General features: G+C 47.9%; 1 protein-coding gene and 1 pseudogene across 3 annotated transcripts in view; both read left to right on the forward strand.

Moving 5' to 3' along the window:
- Window positions 1–25,047, forward strand: part of TAF1D (TATA-box binding protein associated factor, RNA polymerase I subunit D) — a 106,306-nt gene that overhangs the window by 3,354 nt on the left and 77,905 nt on the right. For all 3 annotated transcript variants that reach the window (XM_063920334.1, XM_063920335.1, XM_063920333.1), the window contains exon 2: window positions 14,938–15,125. In XM_063920334.1, coding sequence (XP_063776404.1) covers window positions 14,989–15,125 — 137 coding nt within the window. In that variant the 5' untranslated portion in view covers window positions 14,938–14,988. The remainder of the gene's footprint in view (window positions 1–14,937; window positions 15,126–25,047) is intronic.
- Window positions 16,536–16,655, forward strand: LOC134935023 (5S ribosomal RNA; annotated as a pseudogene).

The raw sequence follows: 25,047 nt of genomic DNA on the forward strand, positions 1-25,047 counted from the left end.
CATACTTGGACGATCTCCTAATAAGGGCGAGGTCCAGAGAACAGCTAGAGATGGGATTAGCACTGTCTCAGGAAGTGCTAAAACAGCACGGGTGGATTCTGAATATTCCAAAATCCCAGTTAATGCCGACAACTCGTCTGCTGTTCCTAGGGATGATTCTGGACACGGTTCAGAAAAAGGTTTTTCTCCCGGAGGAAAAAGCCAAGGAGTTATCCGAGCTTGTCAGGAACCTCCTAAAACCAGGAAAGGTGTCTGTACATCAATGCACAAGAGTCCTGGGAAAAATGGTGGCTTCTTACGAAGCAATTCCATTCGGCAGATTCCACGCAAGAATTTTCCAAAGGGATCTGTTGAACAAATGGTCAGGGTCGCATCTTCAGATGCACCTGCGGATAACCCTGTCTCCAAGGACAAGGGTGTCTCTTCTGTGGTGGTTGCAAAGTGCTCATCTATTGGAGGGCCGCAGATTCGGCATACAGGATTGGATCCTGGTGACCACGGACGCCAGCCTGAGAGGCTGGGGAGCAGTCACACAAGGAAGAAACTTCCAGGGAGTATGGACGAGCCTGGAAACGTCTCTTCACATAAACATTCTGGAACTAAGAGCAATATACAATGCTCTAAGCCAGGCAGAACCTCTGCTTCAGGGAAAACCGGTGTTGATCCAGTCGGACAACATCACGGCAGTCGCCCATGTGAACAGACAGGGCGGCACAAGAAGCAGGAGTGCAATGGCAGAAGCTGCAAGGATTCTTCGCTGGGCAGAGAATCATGTGATAGCACTGTCAGCAGTGTTCATCCCGGGAGTGGACAACTGGGAAGCAGACTTCCTCAGCAGACACGATCTTCACCCGGGAGAGTGGGGACTTCATCCAGAAGTCTTCCACATGCTGGTAACCCGTTGGGAAAGACCAATGGTGGACATGATGGCGTCTCGCCTCAACAAAAAACTGGACAGGTATTGCGCCAGGTCAAGAGATCCGCAGGCAATAGCTGTGGACGCGCTGGTAACGCCTTGGGTGTACCAGTCGGTGTATGTGTTTCCTCCTCTGCCTCTCATACCAAAAGTATTGAGAATTATACGGCAAAGAGGCGTAAGAACGATACTAGTGGTTCCGGATTGGCCAAGAAGGACTTGGTACCCGGAACTTCAAGAGATGATCACGGAAGATCCGTGGCCTCTACCTCTAAGGAGGGACTTGCTTCAGCAGGGTCCCTGTCTGTTTCAAGACTTACCGCGGCTGCGTTTGACGGCATGGCGGTTGAACGCCGGATCCTAAAGGAAAAAGGCATGCCGGAAGAAGTCATTCCTACTTTGATTAAAGCAAGGAAGGAAGTAACCGTGCAACATTATCACCGAATTTGGCGAAAATATGTTGCGTGGTGCGAAGATCGGAGTGCTCCGACGGAGGAATTTCAACTGGGTCGATTCCTACATTTCCTGCAATCAGGATTGTCAATGGGTCTCAAATTGGGATCTATTAAGGTTCAAATTTCGGCCCTGTCGATTTTCTTTCAAAAAGAATTGGCTTCAGTCCCTGAAGTCCAGACCTTTGTTAAGGGAGTGCTGCATATACAGCCTCCTGTGGTGCCTCCAGTGGCACCGTGGGATCTCAATGTGGTTTTGGATTTCCTAAAATCTCATTGGTTTGAACCACTAAAAAAGGTGGATTTGAAATATCTCACATGGAAAGTGACCATGCTTCTAGCCCTGGCTTCTGCCAGGAGAGTGTCAGAATTGGCAGCTTTATCTTACAAAAGCCCATATCTGATTTTCCATTCGGACAGGGCAGAACTGCGGACTCGTCCGCATTTTCTCCCTAAGGTGGTGTCAGCATTTCATCTGAACCAGCCTATTGTAGTGCCTGCGGCTACAAGTGACTTGGAGGACTCCAAGTTACTGGACGTTGTCAGAGCATTAAAAATATATATTGCAAGGACAGCTGGAGTCAGAAAATCTGACTCGTTGTTTATATTGTATGCACCCAACAAGATGGGTGCTCCGGCGTCTAAGCAGACGATTGCTCGTTGGATCTGTAGCACAATCCAACTTGCACATTCTGTGGCAGGCCTGCCACAGCCTAAATCTGTAAAGGCCCACTCCACAAGGAAGGTGGGCTCATCTTGGGCGGCTGCCCGAGGGGTCTCGGCATTACAACTTTGCCGAGCAGCTACGTGGTCAGGGGAGAACACGTTTGTAAAATTTTACAAATTTGATACTCTGGCTAAGGAGGACCTGGAGTTCTCTCATTCGGTGCTGCAGAGTCATCCGCACTCTCCCGCCCGTTTGGGAGCTTTGGTATAATCCCCATGGTCCTTTCAGGAACCCCAGCATCCACTAGGACGATAGAGAAAATAAGATTTTACTTACCGATAAATCTATTTCTCGGAGTCCGTAGTGGATGCTGGGCGCCCATCCCAAGTGCGGATTATCTGCATAAATTGTACATAGTTATTGTTAACTAATTCGGGTTATTGTTGAAGGAAGCCATCTTTCAGAGGCTCCGCTGTTATCATACTGTTAACTGGGTTTAGATCACAAGTTGTACGGTGTGATTGGTGTGGCTGGTATGAGTCTTACCCGGGATTCAAAATCCTCCCTTATTGTGTACGCTCGTCCGGGCACAGTACCTAACTGGAGTCTGGAGGAGGGTCATAGGGGGAGGAGCCAGTGCACACCACCTGATCGGAAAAAGCTTTACTTTTTGTGCCCTGTCTCCTGCGGAGCCGCTATTCCCCATGGTCCTTTCAGGAACCCCAGCATCCACTACGGACTCCGAGAAATAGATTTATCGGTAAGTAAAATCTTATTATATATATATTTCTCTAACGTCCTAAGTGGATGCTGGGGACTCCGTAAGGACCATGGGGAATAGCGGCTCCGCAGGAGACTGGGCACATCTAAAGAAAGCTTTAGGACTATCTGGTGTGCACTGGCTCCTCCCCCTATGACCCTCCTCCAAGCCTCAGTTAGATCTCTGTGCCCGAACGAGAAGGGTGCACACTAGGGGCTCTCCTGAGCTTCTTAGTGAAAGTTTTAGTTTAGGTTTTTTATTTTCAGTGAGACCTGCTGGCAACAGGCTCACTGCATCGAGGGACTAAGGGGAGAAGAAGCGAACTCACCTGCGTGCAGAGTGGATTGGGCTTCTTAGGCTACTGGACATTAGCTCCAGAGGGACGATCACAGGCCCAGCTTGGATGGGTCCCAGAGCCGCGCCGCCGGCCCCCTTACAGAGCCAGAAGGCAGAAGAGGTCCGGAAAATCGGCGGCAGAAGACGTCCTGTCTTCAACAAGGTAGCGCACAGCACTGCAGCTGTGCGCCATTGCTCTCAGCACACTTCGGTCACTGAGGGTGCAGGGCGCTGGGGGGGGGGGCGCCCTGAGACTCAATAAAAACACCTTGGATGGCAAAAAATGCATCACATATAGCTCCTGGGCTATATGGATGCATTTAACCCCTGCCAGAATCCATAAAAAAGCAGGAGAAAAGTCAGCGAAAAAGGGGCGGAGCCTATCTCCTCAGCACACTGGCGCCATTTTCCCTCACAGCTCCGTTGGAGGGAAGCTCCCTGGCTCTCCCTTGCAGTCACTACACTACAGAAAGGGTTAAAAAAGAGAGGGGGGCACTAATTAGGCGCAGTATTAACTATACAGCAGCTATAAGGGGAAAAACACTTATATAAGGTTATCCCTGTATTTATATAGCGCTCTGGTGTGTGCTGGCAAACTCTCCCTCTGTCTCCCCAAAGGGCTAGTGGGGTCCTGTCCTCTATCAGAGCATTCCCTGTGTGTGTGCTGTATGTCGGTACTTTTGTGTCGACATGTATGAGGAGAAAAATGATGTGGAGACGGAGCAGATTGCCTGTAATAGTGATGTCACCACCTAGGGGGTCGACACCTGAGTGGATGAACTGTTGGAAGGAATTACGTGACAGTGTCAGCTCTGTATAAAAGACAGTGGTTGACATGAGACAGCCGGCTACTCAGCTTGTGCCTGTCCAGACGTCTCATAGGCCGTCAGGGGCTCTAAAGCGCCCGTTACCTCAGATGGCAGATATAGACGCCGACACGGATACTGACTCCAGTGTCGACGGTGAAGAGACGAATGTGACTTCCAGTAGGGCCACACGTTACATGATTGAGGCAATGAAAAATGTTTTACACATTTCTGATAATACGAGTACCACCAAAAAAGGGGTATTATGTTCGGTGAGGAAAAACTACCTGTAGTTTTCCTGAATCTGAGAAATTAAATGAGGTGTGTGATGATGCGTGGGTTTCCCCCGATAACAACTGATAATTTCTAAAATGTTATTGGCATTATATCCTTTCCCGCCAGAGGTTAGGGTGCGTTGGGAAACACCCCCTAGGGTGGATAAAGCGCTCACACGCTTGTAAGGGCTCTACCTTCGCCTGAGATGGCCGCCCTTAAGGATCCTGCTGATAGAAAGCAGGAGGGTATCCTAAAAGGTATTTACACACATACTGGTGTTATACTGCGACCAGCAATCGCCTCAGCCTGGATGTGCAGTGCTGGGTTGGCGTGGTCGGATTCCCTGACTGAAAATATTGATACCCTAGATAGGGACAGTATATTTTTGCCTATAGAGCATTTAAAAGATGCATTTCTATATATGCGTGATGCACAGCGGAATATTTGCCGACTGGCATCAAGTCTAAGCGCGTTGTCCATTTCTACCAGTAGAGGGTTATGGACACGTCAGTGGTCAGGTGATGCGTATTCCAAACGGCATTTGGAAGTATTGCTTTATTAAGGGAGGAGTTATTTGGGGTCGGTCTTTCAGACCTGGTGGCCACGGCAACAGCTGGGAATTCCACGTTTGTACCCCAGGTCGCCTCTCAACATGAGAAGACGCCGTATTATCAGGCGCAGTCTTTTCGTGGACAAGCGGGCAAAAGGTTCCTCATTTCTGCCCCGTGACAGAGGGAGAGGAAAAAGGCTGCAGAAATCAGCCAGTTCCCAGGAACAGAAACCCTCTCCCGCCTCTGCCAAGCCCTCAGTATACGCTGGGGCTTTACAAGCAGAATCAGGCACGGTGGGGGGCCCGTCTCAATGAATTTCAGCGCGCAGTGGGCTCACTCGCAAGTAGACCCCTGGATCCTTCAGGTGATATCTCAGGGGTACAAATTAGAATTCGAGACGTCTCCCCCTCGCCGTTTCCTAAAGTCGGCTTTACCGATGTCTCCTTCTGACAGGGAGACAGTTTTGGAAGCCATTCACAAGCTGTATTCCCAGCAGGTGATAATCAAGATACCCCTCCTGCAAGGAACGGGGTATTATTCCACACTGTTGTGGTACCGAAGCCGGACGGCTCGGTGATACCGATTCTAAATCTAAAATCTTTGAACACTTACGTACAGAGGTTCAATTTCAAGATTGAGTCACTCAGAGCAGTGATTGCGAACCTGGAAGAAGGGGACTACATGATGTCTCGGGACATCAAGGATGCTTACCTTCATGTCAAAATTTACCCTTCTCACCAAGGGTACCTCAGGTTTATGGTACAGAACTGTCACTATCAGTTCAGACGCTGCCGTATGGATGGTACACGGCACCCCGGGTCTTTACCAAGGTAATGGCCGAAATGATGATATTCCTTCGAAGGAAGTGAATTTTAGTTATCCCTTACTTGGACAATTCCCTGATAAGGGTAAGATCCAGGGAACAGTTGGAGGTCGGTGTAGCACTATCTCAGGTAGTGTGGCGGCAGCACGATTGGATTCTCAATATTCCAAAATCGCACCTGGTTCCGACGACGTGTCTTCTGTTCCTAGGGATGATCCTGGACACAGTCCAGAAAAAGGTGTTTCTCCCGGAGGAGAAAGCCAGGGAGTTATCCGAGCTAGTCAGGAACCTCCTAAAACCGAGCCAAGTCTCAGTGCATCAATGCACAAGGGTTCTGGGTAAAATGGTGGCTTCCTACGAAGCAATCCCATTCGGCAGATTCCACGCAAGAACTTTCCAGTGGGACCTGCTGGACAAATGGTCCGGGTCGCATCTTCAGATGCATCAGCGGATAACCCTGTCACCAAGGACAAGGGTGTCCCTCCTGTGGTGGTTGCAGAGTGCTCATCTTCTAGAGGGCCGCAGATTAGGCATTCAGGACTGGGTCCGGGTGACCACGGATGCCAGCCTGCGAGGCTGGGGAGCAGTCACACAGGGAAGGAATATCCAGGGCTTATGGTCAAGCCTGGAGACATCACTTCACATAAATATCCTGAAGCTAAGGGACATTTACAATGCTCTAAGCTTAGCAAGACCTCTGCTTCAAGGTCAGCCGGTGTTGATCCAGTCGGACAACATCACGGCAGTCACCCACGTAAACAGACAGGGTGGCACAAGAAGCAGGAGGGCAATGGCAGAAGCTGCAAGGATTCTTCGCTGGGCGGAAAATCATGTGATAGCACTGTCAGCAGTATTCATTCCGGGAGTGGACAACTGGGAAGCAGACTTCCTCAGCACGACCTCCACCCGGGAGAGTGGGGACTTCACCCAGAAGTCTTCCACATGATTAAAAACTCGACAGGTATTGCGCCAGGTCCAGGGACCCTCAGGCAATAAGCTGTAGACGCTCTGGTAACACCGTGGGTGTACCAGTCAGGGTATGTGTTCCCTCCTCTGCCTCTCATACCCAAGGTACTGAGATTGATAAGATGGAGAAGAGTAAGCACTATATTCGTGGTTCCGGATTGGCCAAGAAGGACTTGGTAACCGGAACTTCAAGAGATGCTCACGGAGGATCCGTGGCCTCTACCTCTAAGAAGGGACCTGCTCCAGCAAGGACCCTGTCTGTTCCAAGACTTACCGCGGCTGCGTTTGACGGCATGGCGGTTGAACGCCGGATCCTGAGGGAAGAAAGGCATTCCGGATGAAGTCATCCCTATCCTGATCAAAGCCAGGAAGGATGTAACCGCAAAAACATTATCACAGCAATTGGCGAAAATATGTTGCGTGGTGCGAGGCCAATAAGGCCCGACGGAGGAAATTCAACTGGGTCGATTCCTACATTTCCTGCAAACTGGAGTGTCTATGGGCCTGAAATTGGGGTACATTAAGGTTCAAATTTCGGCCCTGTCAATTTTCTTCCAAAAAGAACTAGCTTCAGTCCCTGAAGTTCAGACGTTTGTAAAAGGGGTACTGCATATACAACCTCCTTTTGTGCCTCCAGTGGCACTTTGGGATCTCAATGTAGTTTTGGGTTCCAAAAGTCACATTGGTTTGAACCACTTAAATCTGTGGAGTTAAAATATCTCACATGGAAAGTGGTCATGCTGTTGGCCCTGGCCTGGGCCAGGCGCGGGTCAGAATTGGCGGCTTTATCCTGAAAAAGCCCTTACCTGATTTTCCATTCGGACAGGGCGGAATTGAGGACTCGTCCTCAGTTTCTCCCCAAGGTGGTTTCAGCGTTTCACCTGAACCAACCTATTGGTGGTGCCTGCGGCTACTAGGGACTTGGAGGCCTCCAAGTTGCTAGACGTTGTCAGTGCCCTGAAAATATATGTTTCCAGGACGGCTGGAGTCAGGAAATCTGACTCGCTGTTTATCCTGTATGCACCCAACAAGCTGGGTGCTCCTGCTTCTAAGCAGACTATTGCTCGTTGGATTTGTAGTACAATTCAGCTTGCACATTCTGTGGCAGGCCTGCCACAGCCAAAAATCTGTAAATGCCCACTCCACAAGGAAGGTGGGCTCATCTTGGGCGGCTGCCCGAGGGGTCTCGGCTTTACAACTTTGCCGAGCAGCTACTTGGTCAGGAGCAAATACGTTTGTAAAATTCTACAAAATTGATATCCTGGCTGAGGAGGACCTGGAGTTCTCTCATTTGGTGCTGCAGAGTCATCCGCACTCTCCCGCCCGTTTGGGAGCTTTGGTATAATCCCCATGGTCCTTACGGAGTCCCCAGCATCCACTTAGGACGTTAGAGAAAATAAGAATTTACTTACCGATAATTCTATTTCTCATAGTCCGTAGTGGATGCTGGGCGCCCATCCCAAGTGCGGATTGTCTGCAATACTTGTACATAGTTATTGTTACAAAAATCGGGTTATTATTGTTGTGAGCCATCTTTCAGAGGCTCCTCTGTTATCATGCTGTTAACTGGGTTCAGATCACAGGTTATACGGTGTGATTGGTGTGGCTGGTATGAGTCTTACCCGGGATTCAAAATCCTTCCTTATTGTGTACGCTCGTCCGGGCACAGTATCCTAACTGAGGCTTGGAGGAGGGTCATAGGGGGAGGAGCCAGTGCACACCAGATAGTCCTAAAGCTTTCTTTAGATGTGCCCAGTCTCCTGCGGAGCCGCTATTCCCCATGGTCCTTACGGAGTCCCCAGCATCCACTACGGACTACGAGAAATAGAATTATCGGTAAGTAAATTCTTATATATATATATATATATATATATATATAATATATAATTTTAGGGGCTAATTGTAATATTTATACAAAAGGCATTGCTATGAACAGCAATGAATATGTTTAATACAGCTCATGCAACTTTGTAATCCTCGTAGGTCAACGTTTCTGGGTTTTTCTGTGTCATCGGGACTGAGGACATGGAGCTGGTTTGTTATAAAGATAGTAGCCTCATACTGAACAAAAGATAAACCAAATAATATTACAATTATACCCTTTTCACACAGCACAAATAACCCGGTATCGACCCAGTATATTGCCGGGTTGATGAGGGTCGCTGTTGCGGTGTGAAAGAGTCCCTACCGGATCGCCTGACCCGGTAATTCAACCTGGGAATAAAGAAGGGATATTCCCGGGTTTAATACCGGGTCAGGTGTTGCCGAGTCGATACGACCCAGGACCCGTTCACAGCATAGGCGGCATGGAGATGCTCATCTCCCAGCGTCGCCGCCGCGGTCCCCGACCCTGGCAACCAGTTGAAAAGGGTCCAATGCCGGGTTGCACCCGGGAAGGACCCATTTACAATTCCTGGATGCGACCCGGCATTTGCGATGTGAAAGCGGTATAATCCACCTATGAAAATATTCTTGGAGTGCTGTGTTTTCAGTCGGATTTCTATCTGTCTCTTTGAAGTTATTTTCTCTATCGTCCTAGTGGATGCTGGGGTTCCTGAAAGGACCATAGGGGGAATAGCGGCTCCGCAGGAGACAGGGCACAAAAAGTAAAGCTTTAGGATCAGGTGGTGTGCACTGGCTCCTCCCCCTATGACCCTCCTCCAAGCCTCAGTTAGATTTTTGTGCCCGGCCGAGAAGGGTGCAATCTAGGTGGCTCTCCTAAAGAGCTGCTTAGAAAAGTTTAGCTTAGGTTTTTTATTTTACAGTGAGTCCTGCTGGCAACAGGATCACTGCAACGAGGGACTTAGGGGAGAAGAAGTGAACTCACCTGCGTGCAGGATGGATTGGCTTCTTTGGCTACTGGACATTAGCTCCAGAGGGACGATCACAGGTACAGCCTGGATGGTCACCGGAGCCTCGCCGCCGGCCCCCTTGCAGATGCTGAAACGAGAAGAGGTCCAGAATCGGCGGCAGAAGACTCCTCAGTCTTCTTAAGGTAGCGCACAGCACTGCAGCTGTGCGCCATTTCCTCTCAGCACACTTCACACGGCAGTCACTGAGGGTGCAGGGCGCTGGGAGGGGGGCGCCCTGGGAGGCAAATGAAAACCTTTTTTGGCTAAAAATACCTCACATATAGCCTCCGGGGGCTATATGGAGATATTTAACCCCTGCCAGAATCCATTAAAGAGCGGGAGACGAGCCCGCCGAAAAAGGGGCGGGGCCTATCTCCTCAGCACACAGCGCCATTTTCCCTCACAGAAAGGCTGGAGGGAAGGCTCCCAGGCTCTCCCCTGCACTGCACTACAGAAACAGGGTTACAACAGAGAGGGGGGGCACTAATTTGGCGTTAGAAATATATAAAAGATGCTATAAGGGAAAACACTTATATAAGGTTGTCCCTATATAATTATAGCGTTTTTGGTGTGTGCTGGCAAACTCTCCCTCTGTCTCTCCAAAGGGCTAGTGGGTCCTGTCCTCTATCAGAGCATTCCCTGTGTGTGTGCTGTGTGTCGGTACGTGTGTGTCGACATGTATGAGGACGATGTTGGTGAGGAGGCGGAGCAATTGCCTGTAATGGTGATGTCACTCTCTAGGGAGTCGACACCGGAATGGATGGCTTATTTAGGGAATTACGTGATAATGTCAACACGCTGCAAGGTCGGTTGACGACATGAGACGGCCGACAAACAATTAGTACCGGTCCAGACGTCTCAGAAACACCGTCAGGGGTTTTAAAACGCCCGTTTACTTTAGTCGGTCGACACAGACACAGACACGGACACTGAATCCAGTGTCGACGGTGAATAAACAAACGTATTCCTTATTAGGGCCACACGTTAAGGGCAATGAAGGAGGTGTTACATATTTCTGATACTACAAGTACCACAAAAGAGGGTATTATGTGGGATGTGAAAAAACTACCGTAGTTTTTCCTGAATCAGATAAATTAAATGAAGTGTGTGATGATGCGTGGGTTCCCCCCGATAGAAAATTATGGGCGGTATACCCTTTCCCGCCAGAAGTTAGGGCGCGTTGGGAAACACCCCTTAGGGTGGATAAGGCGCTCACACGCTTATCAAAACAAGTGGCGGTACCGTCTATAGATAGGGCCGTCCTCAAGGAGCCAGCTGACAGGAGGCTGGAAAATATCATAAAAAGTATATACACACATACTGGTGTTATACTGCGATCAGCGATCGCCTCAGCCTGGATGTGCAGAGCTGGGGTGGCTTGGTCGGATTCCCTGACTAAAAATATTGATACCCTTGACAGGGACAGTATTTTATTGACTATAGAGCATTTAAAGGATGCATTTTCTATATATGCGAGATGCACAGAGGGATATTTGCACTCTGGCATCAAGAGTAAGTGCGATGTCCATATCTGCCAGAAGATGTTTATGGACACGACAGTGGTCAGGTGATGCAGATTCCAAACGGCACAAAGGTGTATTGCCGTATAAAGGAAGAGGAGTTATTTGGGGTCGGTCCATCGGACCTGGTGGCCACGGCAACTGCTGGAAAATCCACCGTTTTTACCCTAAGTCACATCTCTGCAGAAAAAGACACCGTCTTTTCAGCCTCAGTCCTTTCGTCCCTATAAGAGTCATATCTGCCCAGGGATAGAGGAAAGGGAAGAAGACTGCAGCAGGCAGCCCATTACCAGGAACAGAAGCGTTCCACCGCTTCTGCCAAGCTCTCAGCATGTAGTATCCCAGGGGTACAGATTGGAATGTCGAGACGTTTCCCCTTCGCAGGCTCCTGAAGTCTGGTTTACCAAGGTCTCCCTCCGACAAGGAGGCAGTATGGGAAACAATTCACAAGCTGTATTCCCAGCAGGTGATAATCAAATTACCCCTCCTACAACAAGAAAAGGGGTATTATTCCACATTATATTGTGGTACTGAAGCCAGAAGGCTAGGTGAGACCTATTCTAAATCTAAAAAAATTTGAACACTTACAAAGGTTCAAATCAAGATGGAGTCACTCAGAGCAGTGATAACGAACCAGGAAGAAGGGGACTATATAGTGTCCCGAGACATCAGGGATGCTTACCTCCATGTCCAAAATTTGCCCTTCTCACTAAGGGTACCTCAGGTTCGTGGTACAGAACTGTCACTATCAGTTTCAGACGCTGCCGTTTGGATTGTCCACGGCACCCCGGGTCTTTACCAAGGTAATGGCCGAAATGATGATTCTTCTTCGAAGAAAAGGCGTCTTAATTATCCCTTACTTGGACGATCTCCTGATAAGGGCAAAGTCCAGGGAACAGTTGGAGGTCGGAGTAGCACTATCTCGGATACTGCTACAACAGCACGGGTGGATTCTAAATATTCCAAAATCGCAGCTGATCCCGACGACAAGTCTGCTGTGCCTAGGGATGATTCTGGACACAGTCCAGAAAAAGGTGTTTCTCCCGGAAGAGAAAGCCAGGGAGTTATCCGAGCTAGTCAGGAACCTCCTAAAATCAGTGCATCATTGCACAAGGGTCCTGGTAAAGATGGTGACTTCCTACGAAGCAATTCCATTCGGCAGATTTCACGCAAGAATTTTTCAGTGGGATCTGCTGGACAAATGGTCCGGATCGCATCTTCAGATGCATCAGCGGATAACCCTATATCCAAGGACAAGGGTGTCTCTCCTGTGGTGGTTACAGAGTGCTCATCTTCTAGAGGGCCGCAGATTCGGCATTCAGGATTGGATGCTGGTGACCACGGAGGCCAGCCCGAGAGGCTGGGGAGCAGTCACACAAGGAAAAAATTTCCAGGGAGTGTGATCAAGTCTGGAGACTTTTCTCCACATAAATATACTGGAGCTAAGGGTAAATTTATAATACTCTAAGCTTAGCAAGACCTCTGCTTCAAGGTCAGCCGGTATTGATCCAGTGGGAAAAACATCACGGCAGTCGCCCACGTAAATAGACAGGGCGGCACAAGAAGCAGGAGGGCAATGGCAAAAACTGCAAGGACTTTTCGCTGGGCGGAAAATCATGTGATAGCACTGTCAGCAGTGTTTCATTCCGGGAATGGAAACTGGGAAGCAGACTTCCTCAGCAGGCACGACCTCCACCCGGCAGAGTGGAAACTTCATCGGGAAGTTTTCCACATGATTGTAAACCGTTGGGAAATACCAAAGGTGGACATGATGGCGTCCCGTCTGAACAAAAAACGGGACAGGTATTGCGCCAGGTTAAGAGACCCTCAGGCAATAGCTGTGGACGTTCTGGTAACACCATGGATGTACCAGTCGGTGTATGTGTTCCATCCTCTGCTTCTCATACCTAAGGTACTGAGACTTATAAGACGTAGAGGAGTAAGAACTATACTCATGGCTCCGGATTGGCCAAGAAGGACTTGGTACCCGGAACTTCAAGAGATGCTCACAGAGGACTTATGGCCTCTGCCGCTAAGAAGGGATTTGTTTCAGCAAGTACCATGTCTGTTCCAAGACTTACCGCAGCTGCGTTTGACGGCATGGCGGTGGAACGCCGGATCCTAAGGGAAAAATGCATTCCGGAAGAGGTCATTCCTACCCTGGTCAAAGCCAGAAAGGAGGTGACCGCACAACATTATCACCACATGTGGCAAAAATATGTTGCGTGGTGTGAGGCCAGAAAGGCCCCACGAAGAAATTTCAACTCGGTCGATTCCTGCATTTCCTGCAAACAGGAGTGTTTATGGGCCTCAAATTGGGGTCCATTAAGGTTCAAAATTTCGGCCCTGTCGATTTTCTTCCAGAAAGAAGTGGCTTCAGTTCCTGAAGTCCAGAAGTTTGTCAAGGGAGTATTGCATATACAACCCCCTTTTGTGCCTCCAGTGGCACTGTGGGATCTCAACGTAGTTCTGGGATTCCTCAAATCACATTGGTTTAAAACCAGTCAAATCTGTGGATTTGAAGCATCTCACATGAAAAGTGACCATGCTCTTGGCCCTGGCCTGGACCAGGCGAGTGTCAAATTGGTGTTTTTTTTTCTCAAAAAAGCCCATATCTGGTTGTCCATTTGGACAGGGCAGAGCTGCGGACTCGTCCCCAGTTCTCTCCCTAAGGTGGTGTCAGTGTTTCACCTGAACCAGCTTATTTTGGTGCCTTGCGCCTACTAGGGACTTGGAGGACTCCAGGTTGCTAGATGTTGTCAGGGCCCTGTAAATATAGGTTCCAGGACGGCTGGAGTCAGGAAAACTGACTTGCTGTTATCCTGTATGCACCCAACAAACTGGGTGCTCTTGCTTCTAAGCAGACTATTGCTAGTTGGATGTGTAATACAATTCAGCTTGCACATTCTGTGGCAGGCCTGCCACAGCCAAAATATGAAAATGCCCATTCCACAAGGAAGGTGGGCTTATCTTGGGCGGCTGCCCGAGGGGTCTCGGCTTTACAACTTTGCCGAGCGGCTATTTAGTCAGGGGCAAACACGTTGGTAAAATCCTACAAATTTGATACCCTGGCTAAGGAGGACCTGGAGTTCTCTCATTCGGTGCTGCAGAGTCATCCGCACTCTCCCGCCCGTTTGGGAGCTTTGGTATTATCCCCATGGTCCTTTCAGGAACCCCAGCATCCACTAGGACGATAGAGAAAATAAGAATTTACTTACCGATAATTCTATTTCTCGGAGTCCGTAGTGGATGCTGGGCGCCCATCCCAAGTGCGGATTATCTGCAATACTTGTACATAGTTACAAAAATCGGGTTATTATTGTTGTGAGCCATCTTTTCAGAGGCTCCGCTGTTATCATACTGTAAACTGGGTTCAGATCACAGGTTGTACAGTGTGATTGGTGTGGCTGGTATGAGTCTTACCCGGGATTCAAAATCCTTCCTTATTGTGTACGCTCGTCCGGGCACAGTATCCTAACTGAGGCTTGGAGGAGGGTCATAGGGGGAGGAGCCAGTGCACACCACCTGATCCTAAAGCTTTACTTTTTGTGCCCTGTCTCCTGCGGAGCCGCTATTCCCCCTATGGTCCTTTCAGGAACCCCAGCATCCACTACGGACTCCGAGAAATAGAATTATCGGTAAGTAAATTCTTATTTTAACACAGCAAGGGCACACAAGTAGATCTACTATAGCTAGAGTGACAGATTGTCTATCCACACACTATGCAAATGTTGGCCAGTATGGGAACAGCCAGCTTGCTTTATATGAAATAGCTGAAAATATTACATTTTTGAAACATCATTTTGTCCTATATACTTTATTTCTGTTTAAACACGACTTGCACTCGTACTAAAGAAACTCCTGTGGTACATTTCATTGCATTTGTTATGTCATTATGGCTACTTGGTGTATTTTAATCTATTGACGTTTTATACATTTTTACCATTTATGCAAAGTTTCAATGTGACTGAAAATTCTCTAAGGCAGCGTTCTCATGATTAAACTGTTCTAGGCTAATGTTTGCAATGAAGAATAAAGGAGAGGCTCTTCTGTAGCGTTGCAAATGGCCGATTCTGATACAGAATATGAACACAGAGAGAGCACCAGTGTTGGGTTCCCACAAAGCCAAGAGCTTTTCAGTGATCCAGAATATGACACCGAAAGGAACATTGCCAGCAGTGCACATGAAACTGATGAGAGGTAAGAGCATATGTACCATGAGGGATTTGTTTGTATTTTTTGATTTGCTAGTATACATTCTTCCAGACAGTGTTATTCTTTACCTAGGGCACATTAAAAGCTGTGTATATATCACTACAGCACTAAACATTCAGGGGCAGGGTTCAGTATGAATTGCCAATGGACGGGATGCTGGCTGTCCGTATACCAACAGCGGCATCCCATCCATCATAATTCCGACAGACTAGCAGTAAGCCTAACCCTCCCTTCATCACTGCCTAAACCTAACCCTCCCCGCTTCATGCCTAACCTTCGCTTCTATGAGCCTAACCTTCCCGTCCTTGCTCCCTAACTCTAAACCCTCTTCTCCTACCTAAACCTAAACTCCCCCCTCCCCTTCCGGACCAAGCGTACGTTTTGCTTGGTCGCAGGACGTGCGCACTTGTGACCAGAATATCCGTCCTGGCTAGTCTGTTCGGCAGGAGACATCAGGCAGCCACGGCGGCACCGGTATTGTATGCACCACAATATTCATGCTATTTGTTTTATATCTTGAACTAGTCCTGGGCAGCATGCGTTTATAATTGTGAGATACACGGTCACTCACTGTATGCAGTGCAGCAGGTGGGCAGTTTAACACTGGTATTATATACCTTAATCATATCAGCAGCAGTATACGCTCTCTGGACTGCCTCTCACTACATATAACAAAGGGCAATCTAATGCACATCATTTTCATATGAAAGCAATGAGATTTGTCTCTGTGATACATTTGGATGCATTGCAACATATATATTGTTAAAATTAAGTGTCCTACACTTTGAATGCACTGGACAGTTTGTCTGTATGCTTTCTCTCGCCACCAGAATACCATACCCTACATATGAATGGTGGTCCCATACAAAGGTATACTGATTCACACCACTGCCATACCTGTATATCTGTACGTGTTACATATACAATTAGCTAAGAGCGTGCCGTATGTTGTTGTTTGATTTTTACCATATGAGCCCTGCAATGCACAAGTAACAGGGCTGTTTTGTGACGGTCACCACATACTTAACAGCTCTACTTAATTTTCCTTCTAACCTGGTGTCTGTGCCTCATTCTCCATCCTATACCAGTAGGCATGATGGAAGAACAGCAGAAGTGAGACGGTATAAGTGCATACATAGACTTTTGTGAATCCTTTGAGTACACTCACGATTTGTGGCATTTACCGTGGCCAGCCAATTATACTTGCAGATTAACCGCATGGGGGTTATACAAGTGACATTTCTGTATTTATTTATATATACAACTACTGTGGTATCCGTCTCTCAAACGTGAGGCTTATAGGCAACACCTCCGTATACAGCTGACCATTGTTGCCATCTGTGTAAATACACATTCAGCTCAACAAGCCAAGTTGCCAACAGGGGCGCATGTAGTCTTTGCGGCCATACCCCACTGGAGATGCTCAATCCCATCTGATCTTGGAAGCTAAGCAGTGGAGGGCTGGGTTAGTACTTGGACGGGAGATCTCCTAGGAATTCCCAGGTACTGCAATTCATTACTGCCTACCACCTCTATATATGCCAGTAGAAGGGAGTTTGTCCCAAAAAATCTATTATGCTAATTTAAATGGTTTGACCTATGATTCAAATCCCTGCAACACTCTTTCCCTATGGGATGTACACAGGAAAAATGACGGTCATAATTCTTTACCACATGGATACCAATTAAAAAAGAAACAGTTAACTGCAGTGCGTTACTGACCAATACATAGTAAGTCCGGCTAATTCACTATCGTAGCTTTGAGCTAATAAAATTGTATTTCTCTAACGTCCTAAGTGGATGCTGGGGACTCCGTAAGGACCATGGGGAATAGCGGCTCCGCAGGAGACTGGGCACATCTAAAGAAAGCTTTAGGACTATCTGGTGTGCACTGGCTCCTCCCCCTATGACCCTCCTCCAAGCCTCAGTTAGATCTCTGTGCCCGAACGAGAAGGGTGCACACTAGGGGCTCTCCTGAGCTTCTTAGTGAAAGTTTTAGTTTAGGTTTTTTATTTTCAGTGAGACCTGCTGGCAACAGGCTCACTGCATCGAGGGACTAAGGGGAGAAGAAGCGAACTCACCTGCGTGCAGAGTGGATTGGGCTTCTTAGGCTACTGGACATTAGCTCCAGAGGGACGATCACAGGCCCAGCTTGGATGGGTCCCAGAGCCGCGCCGCCGGCCCCCTTACAGAGCCAGAAGGCAGAAGAGGTCCGGAAAATCGGCGGCAGAAGACGTCCTGTCTTCAACAAGGTAGCGCACAGCACTGCAGCTGTGCGCCATTGCTCTCAGCACACTTCGGTCACTGAGGGTGCAGGGCGCTGGGGGAGGGCGCCCTGAGACTCAATAAAAACACCTTGGCTGGCGAAAATACATCACATATAGCCCCCAGGGCTATATGGATGAATTTTAACCCCTGCCAGAATCCATAAAAAAGCAGGAGAAAAGTCCGCGAAAAAGGGGCGGAGCCTATCTCCTCAGCACACTGGCGCCATTTTCCCTCACAGCTCCGTTGGAGGGAAGCTCCCCTGGCTCTCCCCTGCAGTCACTACACTACAGAAAGGGTTAAAAAAGAGAGGGGGGCACTAATTAGGCGCAGTATTAACTATACAGCAGCTATAAGGGGAAAAACACTTATATAAGGTTATCCCTGTATATATATAGCGCTCTGGTGTGTGCTGGCAAACTCTCCCTCTGTCTCCCCAAAGGGCTAGTGGGGTCCTGTCCTCTATCAGAGCATTCCCTGTGTGTGTGCTGTATGTCGGTACTTTTGTGTCGACATGTATGAGGAGAAAAATGATGTGGAGACGGAGCAGATTGCCTGTAATAGTGATGTCACCCCCTAGGGGGTCGACACCCGAGTGGATGAACTGTTGGAAGGAATTACGTGACAGTGTCAGCTCTGTATAAAAGACAGTGGTTGACATGAGACAGCCGGCTACTCAGCTTGTGCCTGTCCAGACGTCTCATAGGCCGTCAGGGGCTCTAAAGCGCCCGTTACCTCAGATGGCAGATATAGACGCCGACACGGATACTGACTCCAGTGTCGACGGTGAAGAGACGAATGTGACTTCCAGTAGGGCCACACGTTACATGATTGAGGCAATGAAAAATGTTTTACACATTTCTGATAATACGAGTACCACCAAAAAAGGGGTATTATGTTCGGTGAGGAAAAACTACCTGTAGTTTTCCTGAATCTGAGAAATTAAATGAGGTGTGTGATGATGCGTGGGTTTCCCCCGATAACAACTGATAATTTCTAAAATGTTATTGGCATTATATCCTTTCCCGCCAGAGGTTAGGGTGCGTTGGGAAACACCCCCTAGGGTGGATAAAGCGCTCACACGCTTGTAAGGGCTCTACCTTCGCCTGAGATGGCCGCCCTTAAGGATCCTGCTGATAGAAAGCAGGAGGGTATCCTAAAAGGTATTTACACACATACTGGTGTTATACTGCGACCAGCAATCGCCTCAGCCTGGATGTGCAGTGCTGGGTTGGCGTGGTCGGATTCCCTGACTGAAAATATTGATACCCTAGATAGGGACAGTATATTTTTGCCTATAGAGCATTTAAAAGATGCATTTCTATATATGCGTGATGCACAGCGGAATATTTGCCGACTGGCATCAAGTCTAAGCGCGTTGTCCATTTCTACCAGTAGAGGGTTATGGACACGTCAGTGGTCAGGTGATGCGTATTCCAAACAGCATTTGGAAGTATTGCTTTATTAAGGGGAGGAGTTATTTGGGGTCGGTCTTTCAGACCTGGTGGCCACGGCAACAGCTGGGAATTCCACGTTTGTACCCCAGGTCGCCTCTCAACATGAGAAGACGCCGTATTATCAGGCGCAGTCTTTTCATGGACAAGCGGGCAAAAGGTTCCTCATTTCTGCCCCGTGACAGAGGGAGAGGAAAAAGGCTGCAGAAATCAGCCAGTTCCCAGGAACAGAAACCCTCTCCCGCCTCTGCCAAGCCCTCAGTATACGCTGGGGCTTTACAAGCAGAATCAGGCACGGTGGGGGGCCCGTCTCAATGAATTTCAGCGCGCAGTGGGCTCACTCGCAAGTAGACCCCTGGATCTTTCAGGTGATATCTCAGGGGTACAAATTAGAATTCGAGACGTCTCCCCCTCGCCGTTTCCTAAAGTCGGCTTTACCGATGTCTCCTTCTGACAGGGAGACAGTTTTGGAAGCCATTCACAAGCTGTATTCCCAGCAGGTGATAATCAAGATACCCCTCCTGCAACAGGGAACGGGGTATTATTCCACACTGTTGTGGTACCGAAGCCGGACGGCTCGGTGAGACCGATTCTAAATCTAAAATCTTTGAACACTTACATACAGAGGTTCAAATTCAAGATTGAGTCACTCAGAGCAGTGATTGCGAACCTGGAAGAAGGGGACTACATGATGTCTCGGGACATCAAGGATGCTTACCTTCATGGCAAAATTTACCCTTCTCACCAAGGGTACCTCAGGTTTATGGTACAGAACTGTCACTATCAGTTCAGACGCTGCCGTATGGATGGTCCACGGCACCCCGGGTCTTTACCAAGGTAATGGCCGAAATGATGATATTCCTTCGAAGGAAGTGAATTTTAGTTATCCCTTACTTGGACAATTCCCTGATAAGGGTAAGATCCAGGGAACAGTTGGAGGTCGGTGTAGCACTATCTCAGGTAGTGTTGCGGCAGCACGATTGGATTCTCAATATTCCAAAATCGCACCTGGTTCCGACGACGTGTCTTCTGTTCCTAGGGATGATCCTGGACACAGTCCAGAAAAAGGTGTTTCTCCCGGAGGAGAAAGCCAGGGAGTTATCCGAGCTAGTCAGGAACCTCCTAAAACCGAGCCAAGTCTCAGTGCATCAATGCACAAGGGTTCTGGGTAAAATGGTGGCTTCCTACGAAGCAATCCCATTCGGCAGATTCCACGCAAGAACTTTCCAGTGGGACCTGCTGGACAAATGGTCCGGGTCGCATCTTCAGATGCATCAGCGGATAACCCTGTCTCCAAGGACAAGGGTGTCCCTCCTGTGGTGGTTGCAGAGTGCTCATCTTCTAGAGGGCCGCAGATTAGGCATTCAGGACTGGGTCCTGGTGACCACGGATGCCAGCCTGCGAGGCTGGGGAGCAGTCACACAGGGAAGGAATATCCAGGGCTTATGGTCAAGCCTGGAGACATCACTTCACATAAATATCCTGAAGCTAAGGGACATTTACAATGCTCTAAGCTTAGCAAGACCTCTGCTTCAAGGTCAGCCGGTGTTGATCCAGTCGGACAACATCACGGCAGTCACCCACGTAAACAGACAGGGTGGCACAAGAAGCAGGAGGGCAATGACAGAAGCTGCAAGGATTTTTCGCTGGGCGGAAAATCATGTGATAGCACTGTCAGCAGTATTCATTCCGGGAGTGGACAACTGGGAAGCAGACTTCCTCAGCACGACCTCCACCCGGGAGAGTGGGGACTTCACCCAGAAGTCTTCCACATGATTAAAAACTCGACAGGTATTGCGCCAGGTCCAGGGACCCTCAGGCAATAAGCTGTAGACGCTCTGGTAACACCGTGGGTGTACCAGTCAGGGTATGTGTTCCCTCTCTGCCTCTCATACCCAAGGTACTGAGATTGATAAGATGGAGAGGAGTAAGCACTATATTCGTGGTTCCGGATTGGCCAAGAAGGACTTGGTAACCGGAACTTCAAGAGATGCTCACGGAGGATCCGTGGCCTCTACCTCTAAGAAGGGACCTGCTCCAGCAAGGACCCTGTCTGTTCCAAGACTTACCGCGGCTGCGTTTGACGGCATGGCGGTTGAACGCCGGATCCTGAAGGAAAAAAGGCATTCCGGATGAAGTCATCCCTATCCTGATCAAAGCCAGGAAGGATGTAACCGCAAAAACATTATCACCGCAATTGGCGAAAATATGTTGCGTGGTGCGAGGCCAGTAAGGCCCGACGGAGGAAATTCAACTGGGTCGATTCCTACATTTCCTGCAAACAGGAGTGTCTATGGGCCTGAAATTGGGGTCCATTAAGGTTAAAATTTCGGCCCTGTCAATTTTCTTCCAAAAAGAACTAGCTTCAGTCCCTGAAGTTCAGACGTTTGTAAAAGGGGTACTGCATATACAGCCTCCTTTTGTGCCTCCAGTGGCACTTTGGGATCTCAATGTAGTTTTGGGTTCCAAAAGTCACATTGGTTTGAACCACTTAAATCTGTGGAGTTAAAATATCTCACATGAAAAGTGGTCATGCTGTTGGCCCTGGCCTGGGCCAGGCGCGTGTCAGAATTGGCGGCTTTATCCTGAAAAAGCCCTTATCTGATTTTCCATTCGGACAGGGAGGAATTGAGGACTCGTCCTCAGTTTTTCCCCAAGGTGGTTTCAGCGTTTCACCTGAACCAACCTATTTGTGGTGCCTGCGGCTACTAGGGACTTGGAGGCCTCCAAGTTGCTAGACGTTGTCAGTGCCCTGAAAATATGTTTCCAGGACGGCTGGAGTCAGGAAATCTGACTCGCTGTTTATCCTGTATGCACCCAACAAGCTGGGTGCTCCTGCTTCTAAGCAGACTATTGCTCGTTGGATTTGTAGTACAATTCAGCTTGCACATTCTGTGGCAGGCCTGCCACAGCCAAAAATCTGTAAATGCCCACTCCACAAGGAAGGTGGGCTCATCTTGGGCGGCTGCCCGAGGGGTCTCGGCTTTTCAACTTTGCCGAGCAGCTACTTGGTCAGGAGCAAATACGTTTGTAAAATTCTACAAAATTGATATCCTTGCTGAGGAGGACCTGGAGTTCTCTCATTTGGTGCTGCAGAGTCATCCGCACTCTCCCGCCCGTTTGGGTGCTTTGGTATAATCCCCATGGTCCTTACGGAGTCCCCAGCATCCACTTAGGACGTTAGAGAAAATAAGAATTTACTTACCGATAATTCTATTTCTCATAGTCCGTAGTGGATGCTGGGCGCCCATCCCAAGTGCGGATTGTCTGCAATACTTGTACATAGTTATTGTTACAAAAATCGGGTTATTATTGTTGTGAGCCATCTTTCAGAGGCTCCTCTGTTATCATGCTGTTAACTGGGTTCAGATCACAGGTTATACGGTGTGATTGGTGTGGCTGGTATGAGTCTTACCCGGGATTCAAAATCCTTCCTTATTGTGTACGCTCGTCCGGGCACAGTATCCTAACTGAGGCTTGGAGGAGGGTCATAGGGGGAGGAGCCAGTGCACACCAGATAGTCCTAAAGCTTTCTTTAGATGTGCCCAGTCTCCTGCGGAGCCGCTATTCCCCATGGTCCTTACGGAGTCCCCAGCATCCACTACGGACTATGAGAAATAGAATTATCGGTAAGTAAATTCTTATTATCTCAGCTAATATTTTCGCTTTGCTTTTAATACAGGTTGAGTATCCCATATCCAAATATTCCGAAATACGGAATATTCCGAAATACGGACTTTTTTGAGTGAGAGTGACATAGTGAAATCTTTGTTTTCTGTGGCTCAATGTACTCAAACTTTGTTTAAAACACAAAGTTATTAAAAATATTGTATTAAATGACCATCAGGCTGTGTGTATAAGGTGTATATGAAACATAAATGAATTGTGTGAATGTACACACACACTTTGTTTAATGCACAAAGTTATTAAAAATATTGGCTAAAATGATCTTCAGGCTGTGTGTATAAGGTGTATATGTAACATAAATGCATTCTGTGCTTAGACTTGGGTCCCATCGCCATGATATCTCACTATGGTATGCAATTATTCCAAAATACGGAAAAATCCGATATCCAAAATACCTCTGGTCCCAAGCGTTTTGGATAAGGGATACTCAACCTGTACTATAAACGTAATAATACTGTTGGAACTCCCTATTTTTAATATATATCTATTAAAATTGTTGTTCTTATCTGCTTTCTGTGTTTGAACTCTTAAGTTCATTTGAAGTTGAGTGCTCCCCAATAAGAGTCTTCTGCTTTCTACTTCTCCTGTGTCTAACCCTGTACTTACTGACTCAGGAGCACCACTGATAGTCACCATATATACACCATATACACAATAATATGTATCAAAGTTAATTGTTCCTTAAATAAGAAGTAAATTCTTTGATAATAATCAGTATCTTCAGAGGACGACTATCAATTTACAATTACATTAACTTAAACCATTGCGGCTTTCCCCACATTTTGTCTTCTAAACTACCTCTCCCATGGGCCAGGTTGTACTGTATATCTATAACCCATGCCACGTGTTTAGGGTTTTGTACTTGTACTTAGGAGGTGGGTCACATTGCATTGTTTGGCTCATACACACACGGTGTGCTTATACTGCCTGTATGTCTTTCATAAAGGCATAGCTTCTATAAGGAGGCACTGATTACATGCAAGTTATACAGCACTCATCCTAACAGCCTTTGAGGCTTGTATAGTTGATTCAGTGCCCAAATTGTATATGCATTGCATAAAAAAGTGTCATGTTGCATTGATGCACGATTTACGTGCAAATTATCTAGCACTTATCCAACAGCCTTTGAAGCTTGTGTAATTGATTCAGTGCCCAGTGGTATGTGCAGTGTATGAAAAAGGGTATCACATTGCATTGTTGGGCTTATACACACACTGGGCCTAATTCACTAAGGATTGCAGATGCAAAGCTGCTTGCATCAGTTTTGCATCTGCTGTCCTTAGCAATGCAGGAGGAGGAGCTTCTAATGGGTCTGCGACCTCCGTGGCAGCTCGCCCAAGTACACCACGCTGCAAACAATCCTGGGCTACCAGACGTCTGGCTGCTAAGTTAGATGACAATCTCTCTGCTACTCAACCTCAAGGCACTTAACAAGTTTATGTGGGTTCTCAGGGTTTCGAAGGGAAATCCTCCGTTCCATTATTCTAACAATAGAGCCTGGGGACTTATGACCTCTCTGGATATTCAGGATGCGTACCTACATGTGCCTATCATTTCCAACAGTTATAACCACAGCCCTTTAGACTGGCCATGACCCATCAGGTCTTTAACAAAATTATGGCAGTTAGGGCTGCATAACTTAGGAGCTCTGAATCTTTCCTTACCTAACTACTGATTTTTTTCACAATCTCCTATAACAGCATCTCCGTCTGACCATCTGCCTACTAAATCCCTGTGTAGATCTAAGGGATTCTCATGCTCGGTCATCCACATGATGCTCAGGGCTGGTGTTCCCAGCAGGGGCAATAATCCTACTACCTTCAGAGTGGCGAGAATGCCTTTTTCCAGACAGACTTGGACTTAGGCCTCCGTATAGCATCCCTGTAGGTACAGGTATCTGCCCTGTCAGTTGGGTTCCAGCAAAAGTTTGCTTACCTACCTGACATCAAGACCTTTTTTCAGGGAGTTGTACAGATTCAACCTCTATTTTTCACTCAGATGACTCAGTGGGATTTGTCTTTAGTTCTCCAGGCCTTGCAAGCACCTCTGAACCTTTGAACACCGTGAACCTTAAGTGGCTCACATGGAAAACACTCTTCCTCATTACTATTGCCTCTGCTCGCAGAGTGTCTGACATAGGAGTGTCATCGTGTCGCTCCACCTTTTTGGTTTTCCATCCAGACAGAGCCGTCCTTAAAACTAGGTCCGGCTACCTCCCTAAAGTGGTCTCCAAAGTTCATATGAATGAAGAGATTGCAGTACCAGCTTTTCTCTGACGTCCTAGTGGATGCTGGGAACTCCGTAAGGACCATGGGGAATAGCGGGCTCCGAAGGAGGCTGGGCACTCTAGAAAGATCTTAGACTACCTGGTGTGCACTGGCTCCTCCCACTATGACCCTCCTCCAAGCCTCAGTTAGATTTCGTGCCCGGCCGAGGTTGGATGCACACTAGGGGCTCTCCTGAGCTCTTAGAAAGTTATAGTCTTAGAATTTGTTATTTTC

Source organism: Pseudophryne corroboree, chromosome 1 (assembly GCF_028390025.1).
Source record: "Pseudophryne corroboree isolate aPseCor3 chromosome 1, aPseCor3.hap2, whole genome shotgun sequence".
Lineage (NCBI taxonomy): Eukaryota > Metazoa > Chordata > Amphibia > Anura > Myobatrachidae > Pseudophryne > Pseudophryne corroboree.